This window comes from Narcine bancroftii, chromosome 1 (genome assembly GCF_036971445.1).
Source record: "Narcine bancroftii isolate sNarBan1 chromosome 1, sNarBan1.hap1, whole genome shotgun sequence".
Classification (NCBI taxonomy): domain Eukaryota; kingdom Metazoa; phylum Chordata; class Chondrichthyes; order Torpediniformes; family Narcinidae; genus Narcine; species Narcine bancroftii.
This window is the reverse complement of record NC_091469.1, coordinates 317,366,526-317,380,751: the sequence shown is the minus strand read 5'-3', so window position 1 is coordinate 317,380,751 and position 14,226 is coordinate 317,366,526. Positions and strand designations below refer to the sequence as shown.

The 14,226-nt window shown below is 43.7% G+C and overlaps 1 protein-coding gene and 1 long non-coding RNA gene across 6 annotated transcripts in view; one reads left to right on the top strand and one right to left on the bottom strand.

Moving 5' to 3' along the window:
- znrf2b (zinc and ring finger 2b) overlaps positions 1-14,226 on the top strand; it is a 225,397-nt gene that overhangs the window by 192,687 nt on the left and 18,484 nt on the right. Inside the window, exon 3 of one of the 5 annotated variants that reach the window (XM_069906533.1) lies at positions 5,153-5,232. The exons of the other annotated variants lie outside the window; for them this stretch is intronic. Coding sequence (XP_069762634.1) covers positions 5,153-5,232 — 80 coding nt within the window. The remainder of the gene's footprint in view (positions 1-5,152; positions 5,233-14,226) is intronic. 5 annotated transcript variants of the gene reach the window in all.
- Positions 1-14,226, bottom strand: part of LOC138747399 (uncharacterized) — a 39,866-nt gene that overhangs the window by 24,866 nt on the left and 774 nt on the right. The gene's annotated exons all lie outside the window — the stretch shown is intronic.

The window sequence follows — 14,226 nt, the reverse complement described above, 5'->3', positions numbered from 1 at the left end:
ACGAACCTCTGGAGAACGATTGTACAGTATTAAACGCTGAGCTGAAGTCGATGAACAGCATTCAGATGTATAGACATTGCTGAGTTCCTCCAGCATTTCTCCTACAATCATTGGGACTGTAATGAGCCAACTCTGATGTATGTCTGATACAGTCCAATACAGTAAAATCCCCATCATCCAGCACCTTCTGGCATCGAAGGTGTCGAAATACAAACTTGTCTGAGGCCTACTCTTCTAGTACCTATGCATTAAAAATACTGTTGAAAAGACGGTAGACAAGGCAAACTGTAAATTCACTTTAATCAGTTAATTCCTGTAACTTACAAAATGTAAATTTGAATCCCAGTCACTTGCACTGTAACAGCATTGTGCTAACTGCTATGTTAACTGTGCCACTGTCAAATTTAACCCCCTCCCCTCACACTGACAACCCAGCTAGAATAGAATAGAAGTTAAACACATTAAAATATTAAGACGTACACCGTAAGAGTCCACGGTTCACTATCCCCCTGTTCTATGAATTCAGGAGCCTAATGGCTTGGAGGAAGAAACTGTCGCACAATCTGAATGTAAGGCCCCTGAGTCCTACCAGACGGCAGAAGGGAGAGCAGTTTACGTGAGGGGTGTGTGGATCCCTTCAAAATGCTTATTGCCTTTCGCCTGCACCAAGTGTTGTAAATGGTCCTTCACGGTAGGAAGAGCGCCCCCAATGATCTTTTCCGCTAACTTCATGATCCTCTGCAGGGTCTTGCAGTTCAAGGTGGTCCAGCTTCCAAACCAGGCGGTGATGCAGTTGCACAGGATGCTCTCTATACATCCTCTGTTGAATGTAGTGAGGATGGGGGGTGGGAGATGGACTTCCCTCAGCCTTTACAGGAAGTAGAGGCGCTGCTGGGCTTTCTTGGCTATGGAGCTGGTGTTAAGGAACCAGGTGAGATTCTCCGCCAGTGTACCCCAAGGAACTTGATACTTTTGATGTTGTCAATGGTGGAGCCATCAATGGTCAGCGGAGCATGGTCCCCCCGGGCTCTCCTAAAGTTGTCAACCATCTCTTTTGTTTTATTAATGTTGATACAGTTGTTGGCTCTGCACCACTCCATTAGTGACTGCACCTCATCTCTGTACACTGACTCCACATTCTTACTGATCGAGCCCACCATGGTTGTGTTGTCAGCGAACATGATGATGTGGTTCGAGCTGTGTTTTGCTGCACAGTGGTGGGTCAGCGGAGTGAACAACAGTCGACTTACCACGCAGCCCTGGGGTGAGAGGGGGGAGTGCCGTGCTCAGTGTGAGGGTCTTGGAGATGCTGTTATCAATCCGGACTGCCAGAGGTTTCCCCGACAGGAAGTTGAGAATCCAGTTGCATAGGGCGGCTCAATCTCCTTATCAGGTACTGAGGTACGATTGTGTTGAATGTTGAGCTGAAATCAATAAACAGCATTCGGACATATGAGTTCTTGTTTTCCAGGTGGGTGAGGGCTAGATGGAGGGCGGTGGTGTTTTTAGTGCACCCCAAAACAGCAGCAGTGTGGTATTCCAAAGCCTGACTGGAAATTTGAGCCTTGGCCAAACATCAGTGACGTTGGTCAGTGTCTGAATTCAAGAAGGCACAAGGGATTGTCACAATCTTGCCATTCAGACGTGCTTGCTGCCTGTTAGCTGATGCCTGTCTGGAGCTGAGCTGGTGGCAGTAAAGTAGAGGCCTTCTAGGTAGTCACTGTGGGTGGAGAAGTCTGGAGCGTGACTCACTAGCCATGTGGCATGTCAGTGGAGGTGTCCAGGGGCTGCCATCTGAGATAATGGGATGTGTGCATGAAGGGGTGAGTTTCCTGACAAATCCCACACATGTTCTTAGCCAGTGCGGTGCAGAATGCTATGGATAGCCAAGGGAGGGGTGGGCAACACAGAAATAAGCTGTATGGTTTAATGATGTTGGACATCAAGCAGTTTCCTACGATGAGACTTTGAATTAGATTTATTATCATGAACAAGTCACGAAATTCATTGTTTTGTGGCAGCATCACAGTGCAAACATTCATACAACAATAAATAATAAATAGCGCACAAAAAGTCAAAGTCAGGCAGTGTCTGTGGTTCATTGATCATTCAGGAATCTGATGGCAGTGGGGAAGAAGCTGTCCTTGTGCCACTGAGTACTCATCTTTAGGCTCCTGTACCTTTTCCCACGATGGTAGCAGAATGAAGAGGGCATGACCTGGGCGGTGGGGGTCCTTGAGGATAGAGGCATGTGATGCAACCAGCTAGAATGCTCTCCATGGTACACCTGTAGAAGTTTACGAGAGTCTTCGGTGACATACTGAATCTCGTCAGACACTTCACAAAGTATAGCAGCTGGTGAGCCTTCTTTGTGATTTCATCAACATGGAGGCTCCAGGACAGATCCTTGGAGATGTTGACACCCAGGAATTTGAAGTTCATGACCCTCTCCACTGCTGAGCCTTTGATCCGGACTGGGTCGTGTTCCCCTAACCTCCTCCTGAAGTCCACAATCATCTCCTTGGTTTTGCTGACATTGAGCGCAAGGTTGTTGTCATTACACCTTTCAACGAGCTGATCTTTCTCCCTCCTGGTACGCTTCCTCATTGCCGTTTGTGATTCTGCCAACAACTGTGGTGTCTTCAGCAAATTTGTCGATAGCATTGGAATTGTGCCTGGCCACACAGTCGTGGGTGTATAATGAGTAGAACAGTGGGCTAAGCACTCATCCTTGGGGTTCCCCTGTGTTGGTAATCAGTGAGGAGGAGATATTGTTTCCAATTCATACTGACTGTGGTCTTCTGATGAGGCTGCAGAGCCCCCCCACCCCCATGTGAGATGTATTCTGCTGCTAAGATCCAGAGAACAACAATGGATAATCGAAGATTATGAGAATTGGCTGCCCATACAGTCCCAATCAGATTACCAAATGAGATTGTCTCTAGCTTTAATCTTTTGTCTGCCATTTCCCTTCAAACATTAAGTAACAAAGGAATGAAACACAAAAGTCTGCAGACACTGTAATTGCAGTAAAAAAAATTCGGAAATGCTGGAGGGACTCATCTGATCTTGCAGCGTCCATAGGAGATAAAGCAATATCACTGATATTTCGGGCCTGAGGTATACCTTGTAGAAAGGCTCAGGCCTGAAATGTCAGTAATATATATTTACCTCCAATGGACGGTGCGAGATCGGCTAAGTTCCTCCAACATTTCTGCGTGTTTTTATCTGAGTAACTGTTACGGGTTATATTATTATGGTTATGGATAATTATGTCTTTAAAAGAGATAGATTGTGGGGGGTTTAGTGTAGGTCATTACACAAGCAGAGTAACACTTCACAAAAGACATCTCAGTTAAAATGAAAGAGCTTTGCTGAGGCTGGACGTTGAGGCTCCGGTTTGCTTTGCAGACATTAGAAAGAACTTCAAAAAGAGGTGCAAATGGAATAGAGTCCAGGCTCAAGTACTGATAAGATCTTTCAAAGATTGGGTTTGGAGCCTTGGGAGAGGTTTTGGTTTTTACAAACAGAGAGAGGGGGAAAAAAAACAAACAGGATTCTTCTCTGAGAGAGAGAGAGAAGTGAGTTCTACAGTAGCAAGTGAGGCTTCAACATGGCAAGCTGGCAGCTTGTTGAAAACCCCATTTTGAAGATGGGTTATAGTTCTGAGTTCAGCCTGTTCAATCCCCTTGTAGTCGTTATGAGAGGAAATGGCTGGCTAGAGTGTTTCTCCTGAAATAAGAGGAACTCCATGATGACCTGGAAGAAGAAGTTATAATTTGGAAAACCCATGATGGGGCAAGTTCCTTCAGCAAGACACTGAAGTGGCTGATTGGAGGAAATCAATTTGTGTGTGTGTCCAACGAGCAACCAATATCTCTCTAAAACCAACAAGAACCTTCCTGAGCTGTAATCGTTTAACTTTAAACAACAGAGCCTGGTGAAGATTAAAAAATGTTAAATTCTGTGCACAGTATAAGAATTGCCTGATATCAGTGAACTTAGAATTAGAAGGGGGTTATGTTAGATTAATAGTAATAAGTTAAAGTTTGATCCTGTTTTTATGTTTAAAGAAAATTAAAAACACCTTTTGTTTAACTAACCATTGTGTTGGTGAATTTCTATTGCTGCTGGGTTTTGGGGTCCTCTGGACTCGTAACAGTAACAAAGGACAGGCAAGAGTGAAGGTTTTTGTCATGTTTCAATCTCTAACCACTCAGAGCAGAATTCTGTCCATTTCTGCACCAGTGTCTTCTATTTGTGTGAACATACCGAAGCATCCTCTGTGTGTGAAAGCTATATGCTATAAACTCACCAAACGACAGGAAGTCATTAGCTTGTATACTATTGAAGCTCTTTACTCTGGCGCTTGTTTTAAAGGAGATTGCTGCTCGCAGTGAGGCAGATGAAAACCATCAGAAGGAGGGATGGAAACATCAAGCCCCTGTGAACAGACTGAGGCAGGTTCAGAGAATTAGGGCAGAGGAATCTGAAAGTTCAGCGGATTCCCAACTCCTTGATTCTCAGGCACTTCCCCACCCAGATAATGTTTCCAGGTCTCCTGCTAGAGACCATAAGATGGCAACATAAGGAGTAAAATCATCTTCTCCTCCCACTGACCATGCCATTGATCAGTTAATGTGCACAAGAGTGGTATGAAAGTCTCTTCTATTATATCTGAACAGTTGTAAAACACGAAAGTCTGCAGACACTGTGGTTTGAAGTAAATGCACAATGTTGGAGAAACTCAGCTGGTCGTACAGTGTATTTTATACAGCGAAGATAAAGACACATAGTCAACATTTTGGGCTTGAGCCCTTCATCAAGGTAGGAATATTTGAACAGTGGCCAGTTTGTATATGAAACTTGGCAATTATCGAATGATTTTAAATGGTTTTCCAGGAACTTAGCGGTTTCCCCAATGATTTTGAAGCTGTCAGCAAGGTTTCAAGTCAAGTATCCCAGACACATTTTAAATACTTCCCATCAATCAAGCTGCCATTAACTTGCTGCTGTTACAGATAAGTTCCATTTTGATGGACTACTGGGAACATCTCTGTGGTTTCTGTTGGTTATTTCGAGCTTCCCTTGGTAAGGTGACTTGTTTTTGAACTGCTACCCATGTGTTTAAAGGGATTTCCTTTTGCTTTAGCTGGGAAGCTGCAGAATATCATCTCTGCAACAAAGGAATGGCAAACATTTAGGATGGTGAGGCTTGGAGAAGAGCACCAGGTAATGGTGGTTCCCACAAACTTTGACCTTTTAGTGGGAGACACCCCAAATAATTCTGACAGGGTGTAGCGGTTAGCGCGATGCTGTTGCAGTGCCAGCGATTGGGGCGGGATCGAATCCCGTGGTGTCCGTAAGGAAGTTGTACATTCTCCCCGTGTCTGCGTGGGTTTCCCCTGGGGGCTCCAGTTTCCTCCCACCCTTCAAAACGTACCGGAGGGAAGGGGGGGTGTAGGTTAATGGGGTGTAATTTGGGTGACAAGGACTCATCCAAATTGGCCTGTTACAGAGCTGTATGTCTACATTTTAAAAAGTAATAATAATTTAAGAAGAAAAAAAAACTTTGAAAGATTTTACCGCTCTGTTATGGACAAAGGAAATTAAGTGACTTTTCAGGTTGCCGCAACTGAAATTTGAGTCAACACGTATCGTCCAAAGCCACCTGCCCTATGAGAATTTCTCAAATGGAAATGTAATATAATCCCTTCTTCAATTGCAACTTGGAGAAATGCATAATTGTATCATTTCTGACAAGCCCACTTGATCTGGATTTTCTAATAAAGAAAATTTCACCCTGTCTCAATTTCACGTCTATCAACTGAGAGATCTTGGGGTCTGTGTCCAAAGGGCACTCAAAGTTGCTGCTCAGGTTGTGAAGAAGGTGATTGTTGTATTGCCCTTCATTAACCGTGGGATTTAGTTCAAGAACTGTGGGGTAATGTTACAGCTATATAGGATTTTGGTTAGAACCCAAGTGGAATATTGTGCTCAGTTCTGGTCACCTCTGGTCACCAGCATGTAGATGCTGTGGAGAGGTTGCAGAGGAGAATTACAAGGATGTTGCTGGGATTGAAGAGCATGCCTTTTGAGGATGGGTTGGTTGGAGTGAGTGCTGCAGATAACGAGCAGTAAAATATAAAGAGAGGGGAACCTCAAGTGGAGTGGCCAGTGTGTGAGTGTCTAGGTGCAGGAGTGGGACCTTGAGGGCTTGACTCACGAGGCTTCAGCAGGCCAAGGATGAGTTTGTTTCCAGTAAGGGAAGGTCAGGTAAGATCTTCATGGCTTATCAAGAATAGGTAATGGAAACAGCAGCTCAGGCAATGGAATGCCCTAAATACAGCATGTAGGAAGTCTGGGACAGCACAGTTGTCCCTGATGACTACACCTGCAAGAGATGCATCCAGCTGCAACTCCTGACAGACCGAGTTAGGGAGCTGGAGCTGGATGAACTCGGGATCATTCAGGAAGCAGAGGTAATGACAGACAGGAGCTTCAGGGAGACAAAAAATCAGGAGACAAGTAGCTGGGTGTCTGTTAGGAGAGGGAAGGGGTAGCGGAATGATTGAGTGGCTGAAGAGTTCGTGCAGGGACCAGGGTTTCAGATTTGTGGATCATTGGGATCTCTTCTGGGGAAGGTCTGACCTGTGCAAAAAGGACAGGCTGCACCTGAACTGGAAAAGGACCAATATCCTAGTGGGCAGGTTTGCTAGAGCTATTGGGGAGGGTTTAAACTAGTTTGGCGGGGGGGCTTGGGGGGAGATCCTCAATGTGAGGCCAGAAATTATGGCAGAGGGTCAAAAGCATGATGGTATGTGCTCTGAGTTTGTGAGGAAGGACAGACATCAATATGGCCAGTTAGAGGGGTTGAAATGTGTCTATTTCAACACTAGACCTTGATCAGGGTGTCGGAATAGAACAGGCCTGTGAGCTGGACAATGTGAAAGAGAAAGTGTTGGATCTTCTTAAAAACATCAAGATTGATAGGTCCCTGGGACCGGGTCTCCTGTGCTCTGGATTCTTCCTCCAGTCATCATTGTTTGAATTTTGAGATTTGCTCATTTCTGCTCATCCCTTTAAGGAATAAACAGAATGAGCCAGAAATGTTGGCAACATATCTTTGCTTTTAATGGACGCTGAAAAACCGGCAGAGGTCCTCCAACATTTTGCTGTGTTTCTTACAATCACAGTGTCTGGAGATTTTTGTGTTTCACCAGGATGCCTGCCTGGTTTAGAGGGTATGAATTTATGCTGAGGGATTGGACTAGCAGGTTGTTTATAAGACTTGTGGAGATTTGTAAAATCATGTGGTCAGTCATGTTATGAGCCCAAAACTCAGCAGCAATAGATACTCACCAAGGCAAATAGTTACTTAAACAAAAATTGCTTTTAATTATCTTTAAACATGAAAACAGGATCAAACTTTAACATTACTATTAACTTAACCTAACTTAACCCCCTTCTAATTCTAAATGCATGTGTTTGGAATGTGTGTGTAAGTTCACAAAAATTCTTTGGTTCACAGTCCAATCTCACTTCTCATTTCTACAACTTCACTGGTTGCAGACAATTCTTATACTGTGCACAGAATTTAACATTTATAAAGTTCACCAGGCTTTGGAGCTTGAAAGGTAAATGCTTACCACTCAGGAAGGTTCTTGTCAGTTTCCAGAGAGAGATTTGTTGTTCCAGGACACCCACAACTGATTCCTTTTTAATCAGCCCCTTCAGTGTCTTGCTGATGAAACTTTCCCCCTCAGGGTTCTCCAGTTGATAACCTCTTTATTTCAGGTCACCACAGAGTGCCTTTTTGTTTCTCCTATTTCAAGTGAAACATTAGACAGCCAGTTCTCTCCTCTTGCATGAACCACAAGGGCTTTGACCAGGCTGAACTAAGCATTTACAATCTGTCTTCCAAATGGGGTTTTCCACAAGTTTGCCAGCTTGTCCTATTCCAGTCCCAGCTGCTGCTGCTAACTGTAAAACTGTAGAAATGATCTTGAAGTGTCTCTCTCTCACAGACACAGACAGACAGACAGACACACACACACACACACACACACACACACACACACACACACACACACACACACACACACACACACACACACACACACACACACACACACAGAAAGCCTGATTCTCTCTCTCTCTCTCTCTCACTGAGAGAAAGCCTGTTTTACTCTCTCTGCTTGCAAAACCACATGACCCTCCTAGAGTTCCACTCCAAGTTCCACAGTTCCACTCCAAGTTCCACTCCAGACAGAATGTGGCTCCAACAAGCTCTTTCATCTTTTGTCTTTTTGTAAACAACAATCCATTATTGAAGTCTCTTAGGCGCCATCCAAAGCTTTTGCAAAGACTGGTGGCCCTGACATGTCTAGCATGGGGCAGAGCTCCAGTATTTTAAATAAGATCGGTTTTAAAGTGTTTGTCTGTGACCTACACTAAAAACCCTGCCCCAAATTATCTCCCAAAAATGTATCTGTAGACAATACAAACACAACATAATCTCCAAGTGGCAGAGAGGATCAATGGTATCACTCCACCCCCCCCCCACCCAACCCTCTACCCCCAGCCACGTGATCTACAGTCATAATACTTTCCCCAGGGAAAAGCGGCGTACAGCAGAGGACATGGGTTTAAGGCGAGGGGAAGAAATTTAAGGTGGATGTGTGGGGCAAGTATTTAAACACAGATTGTGTTCGGTGCCTGGAACATGGTGGCATGAGCAGTGGTGGAAGCAATACGATGGCAGCATTTAAGAGGTGTCTAGACAGGTACATGAATCTGCAGGGAATGGGGGGATATTTCTCAAGTGCTGACAGCAGAGTTTCACATTGATTTGGAAATCACGTTCAGCACAGTTGAAGGGCCGGTTCCTGTGCTGCACTATTGTATCTTCTTTGTAAGTACAGTAAAAGTCCTAAAAGCCCGAATGCTTGGGGATGGTGTCATCCAGATTTTTGGATTTTCCGGATACTTTTAAAATTCATATCTATAGAGGAATATAGAAATGAACAGGTATACTTTAACCATTTATTCCAGTGGTTCTCAACCTTTTTCTTCCCACCCACATCCCACTTTAAGTAATCCCTTTGCCATCGGTGCTCTGTGATGAGTAAAGGATTGCTTAAGGTGTGATGTGGATGGAAAGAAGTTGTTTTAAAACCACTGTTTTAATCGTACCTCATTGACTCGTTATGTGCATGGTTTCATAACTCCAAAGGAAATGGGTCAATGACAATTTTTATCAAGCAAAATATTTCAGTAGCAATTGGGTCTACAACAGTGATTCTCAACCTTCCCTTCCCACTTGCATCCCACCTTAAGCAATCCCTTACTAATCACAGAGCACCGATGGAATCGGGATTACTTAAAGTAGGATGTGAGGGGAAAGAGAAAGGTTGAGAACCACTGGTTTATTCATTGGCTCCACAGCACTTTAAAGAAAAGTTATTAGTTATAAGGCTTGGTTGGCAAAACAGTTAGTGCAATGCCGTTACAGCACCAGCAATTGGGACTGGGTTTGAATCCCAAGCTGTCTGCGAGCAGTTTGTACATTCTCCCCATGTCAGCATGGGTTTTCCCTAGAGGTTCCAGTTTGAAACATACCAGGGAGCTGGTTAATTGGGTGTAATTCGACCAAAATGGCATATTACCATGCTGTACAAAAATGTAAACATAATTTTTTTAATCAACAAAAAAAAGCATGTAATGCTTGAAATTACATTTAAAAATAAACATTGTAGAAGAGAAAGGCAGAATACAATTGAATTTCATTGTGGTCAGATTGCCGGCATTAAGCGTGGTCGCTTGTGACTGCTGTGCATCTGTGGCACTTACGTGCACACGCAAAATCCTGCTAAATTTAAAATGTTTGAGAGTCCGGATTCTTGGGTGGTCTGTTTTCTGGCATCTGGACTTTTGGACTTTTACTGTATGGTCTCATCTACATTTTGTACAGAGTCTCCATGTCGATGCAATAACAAAGAAGACTTTCTTGTTTCACTACACACTTTTAATGACTAATTACTTGGGCTTATTATTAAATGACGAGTTGGACCAAGTTATAATGATGTTGGTGACCCTCACGAGAGAGTTCCAGGCTACATTGTGATCCTTATTGCCCAAGTGGAGATCTAAATCCAATTACAATGAAAGGAATTTATTCAAAACAAGGATACCATATAGTAATGGCAACAGGCCATTTTGGCCCTTCGAGTCCACACTGAACCAAGTCCTCTCCTCTAGTCCCACCTACCTACACCCTGCCTGTAACCCTCCATTCTCCCCCCCTCCCCATCCATATACATATCCAATTTTTCCTTAAATGACTAAATGGACCCTTCCCCACTACTTCTCCTGGAATCTCATTCCACATAGCCACCACTCTCTAAGTGAAGAAGATCCCCCTCATGTTATTTCTAAACTTTTGCCCTTTAATTTTTAACTCATGACCTTGTTTCAATCTCTTCTACCCTCAAGGGAAAAAGCTAATCCACATCAACTCTATCTATCTCCCCTCATAATCTTAAATACGTCTATCAAATCCCCCCTCAACCTTCTACACTCCAAGGAATTAAGACTTATCTGCTCAATCTCTCCCTGTACTCTAGATGCTTAAACCCAGGTAACATTCTGGTAAATCTTCTCTGCACTCTCTCTACCTTGTTGATTTCCTTCCTATAATTCGGTGACCAGAACTGCACACAGTATTCCAAATTTGGCCTCACTAATGCCTTGAACAGTCTCAACATCACCTCCCAATTCCTGTATTCTATGCTTTGATTAAGGCCAGCATACTAAATGCTTTCTTCACCGCCTTATCTACATGAGACTCTACCTTCAGGGAATGATGCACCGTTATTCCTAGATCTTTCTGCTCCACTGTATTCCTCAATGCTCTCCCATTTACTACACATGTCCTGTTTTGATTATTCCTACCAAAATGAAGCACTTCACACTTATCCGCATTAAACTCCATCTGCCATCTTGCAGCCCACTCTTCTAGGCAGTCCAAATCCACCTGCAATCTTCGAAAACCTTCTTCATTATCCACAATTCCATCTATTGTAGTATCATCCACATATTAATTAATCCAATTTACCATCCCATCAACCTGATCATTAATGTAAATGACAAACAGCAAGGGATCCAATAAGATCCCCAAGGCACACTGATTGTTACCGGCCTCCAGCCTGACAAACAGTTATCCACTACATCTCCCTTCCAGCCACTGTTAAATCCATTTGATGATCTCAAAAGTAATACCTTGTGACTGAACCTTCCTAACCAACCTTCCATGTGAAACCTTATCGAAGGCCTTACTGAAGATCAAATTGACAACATCCACCGTCATTAACATTCCTAGTCACCTCTTCAAAAAATTCAACAAGATTGGTCAAACATGACTTTCCACACATACACCTGTGTTGAGTGTCCCTGATCAGACCCTGTCTCTCCAGATACTTATGTATACTATTCTCTAAGAACGCTTTCCATTAACTTAATGGAACCTACCTCCAACATCAAACTTACAGGCTGATAATTGCTAGGCTTGCTTCTTGAATCCTTTTTAAACAAAGTAACCACACGCGCAACACGCCAATCCTCCGGCACTACACCCGTCTCTAATGACATTTGAAAAATTGCTGCCAGAGCCACTACTATTTCCTCAATAATTTCTCTCAAGGTCCTGGGGAAAATCCCGTTGGGACCTGAAGATTTATCCACCTTTATATACTTCAAAAGCTCCAGTACTACCTTTTTCTTAATCACTATAGTTTTCAGAATTACCCTATTTGCTTCCTTTACCCCGCACATTTCAATATCCTTCTCCTTAGTGAATACCAAAGAAAATAAATGGTTCAAAATCTCTCCCATCTCATTTGGCTCCACATACAGTTGTCTGCTCTGATTCTCTAAGGGACCCATTTTATCCCTCATCACTCTCCTTTTGCTATTCACATATTTGTAGAAACCCTTTGGATTTATTTTCACCCTGTTTGCTATAACCACCTCGTACCTTCTTTAGCTTTTCTAATTTCTTTCTTAAGATTCCTTTTACATTCAATGTATTCTCCAAACATCTCCTTCATTCCTTGTTTCTTATATTTATTGTGGGTCTCCCTCTTTTTTGGACCGTTTCCAATATCCCTTTAAAACAATGACTCTCTCAAACATTTGACTGCCTTTTATCCTAACAGGAACATAAAAGATTTTGTACCCTCAAAATCTCACCTTTAAAAGACCTCCAATTCTCCTCTACATCCTTCCCATAAAACAAATTGTCCTGATCCACTCCTCGTAAATCCTTTCTCATCTCCTCAAATCTAACTTTTCCCCACTCGAAAACCTCAACCTTAGGCCCTGACCTATCCCTTTCCATAATTACATCGAAGCTAATGCCACTATGATCACTGGACCCAAAGTGCTCCCCAACACATACTTCTGTCACCTGCCCTATCTCATTCCCCAACAGTAGATCCAACACTGCCCCTTCTCTAGTCAGAACCTCTACATATTGCTCTAAAACCTATCTTGCACACATCCTTCATCCAGCCCTTTCACGGAATGGGTTTCCCAATCTATATGTAGAAAATTAAAATCTCCCCCTATCACAACCCTGTGCTTATTACAAATCTCTGCTATCTCCCTACAAATTTGCTCCTATAGTTCTCGCTCCCCATTCGGTGGTCTATAATACACCCCTATAAGTGTGACTACCCCTTTCCCATTCCTCAATTCCACCCATACAGCCTCCCTGGACGAGCCCTCTAACCTATCCTGCCTAAGCACCACTATAATATTTTCTCTGACAAGCAATGCAACACCACCCCACTCCTGCCCCCTCCAATTTTATCACACCTAAAGCAGCAAAATCCAGAAATATTTAACTCCCAGTCACATCCGTCCTGCAACCATGTCTCACTAATCGCTACCACGTCACACTGCCAAGTGCCTATCCACACCCTCTGCTCAACCAAGTATCAGGGACCAGGTTTAAAAACAAAGGCACAGGCACATAAAAAGCAAAGGAGTTAAAGGGAACTGAAAATGTCTGTTTCATATTGATGGCCTCGGGGTATAGAGTGTAGTTGGTTGATGGAAAACACCCATGGTTGCACAAGCTAGGTTTAGACGTACAGCAGGGTAACAGGCTGTTCTGTCCCACGAGTCCAGACCGCCCAATTCAATCCAATTAATTTGCAACCCCTGGTATGTCTTGAACAGTAGGTGGAAACCGGAGCCCCGGGGAAAACCCACGCAGACACGAGGAGAACATACAAGCTCCTTACAGACAGCACGGGGATTCGAACCCAAGTCCCGGTCACTGTAAAGGCGTCGTGCTCACCGCCACGCCAGACGTGCCGCCCTATAGGCCTTGATTGTGGGAAAAGTAACTCTGAGGTTCCAATGATCTTTGCTCATTTTTAACTTTTAATATCTTCATTTTTAACAATTCCTGATCTGGCTTCCCACTTTTTAGATTGCCTTTGACTATTTTCAGTGTTGTGGGGTTTTTTTTCCTCAAGCTGTTCCTCTTTTTACTTTGCAGAACCGGTCAAAAACATTTTTTTTCTCATCTCCCCCTTCTGTTCTTTGCAGCACAAAGCAGAAATTGAAAGTTTTCAAAGTGGATGTTCTCACTGCAGTTCCCCTTTCTGCTCCAAGCCACACACAGTTGCCTTGGTTTAATCAGAGCCTGCATAAGATGCTCCTTTAAAACCTTCAGTGCCTCAGCAAACTTTACGTCCCTCTTGGGGTTTCAACTCTGCTTGCATTCCTGGTCTCTGCAGGCCTATCCACTGCATATCACCCAAAACCTTCCTCCTCCTGGTGCCTTCCTCCTTGGGCCAGTGGAGAAGTGGACGGATGTTTCATCACTGAATCAGATCACCGCTCAATTTTCTAAGCTTGCGGAAGTACAAACCACATTTGAGCATCAATCCCTCACCACACTCCCCTCCAAGACCCACTTCCTTCCTGCAGTTCTTCCAGTCAGTAATTTTCCCCAAAATCTGGCCCAGGTCACTCCCTTCAATTGTTGGATGGCCCAGGCAAAGTTAGTTGGTAGAAGTACTTTGGAGGTGCGCTGAGCAGCGAAGAACCCCCTCCGTTCTTGGGGCCACTACTATAATGCGTTCTTGGGGCCGCATTAAACTCCATCTGCCATCTTGCAGCCCACTCTTCTAGGCAGTCCAAATCCACCTGCAA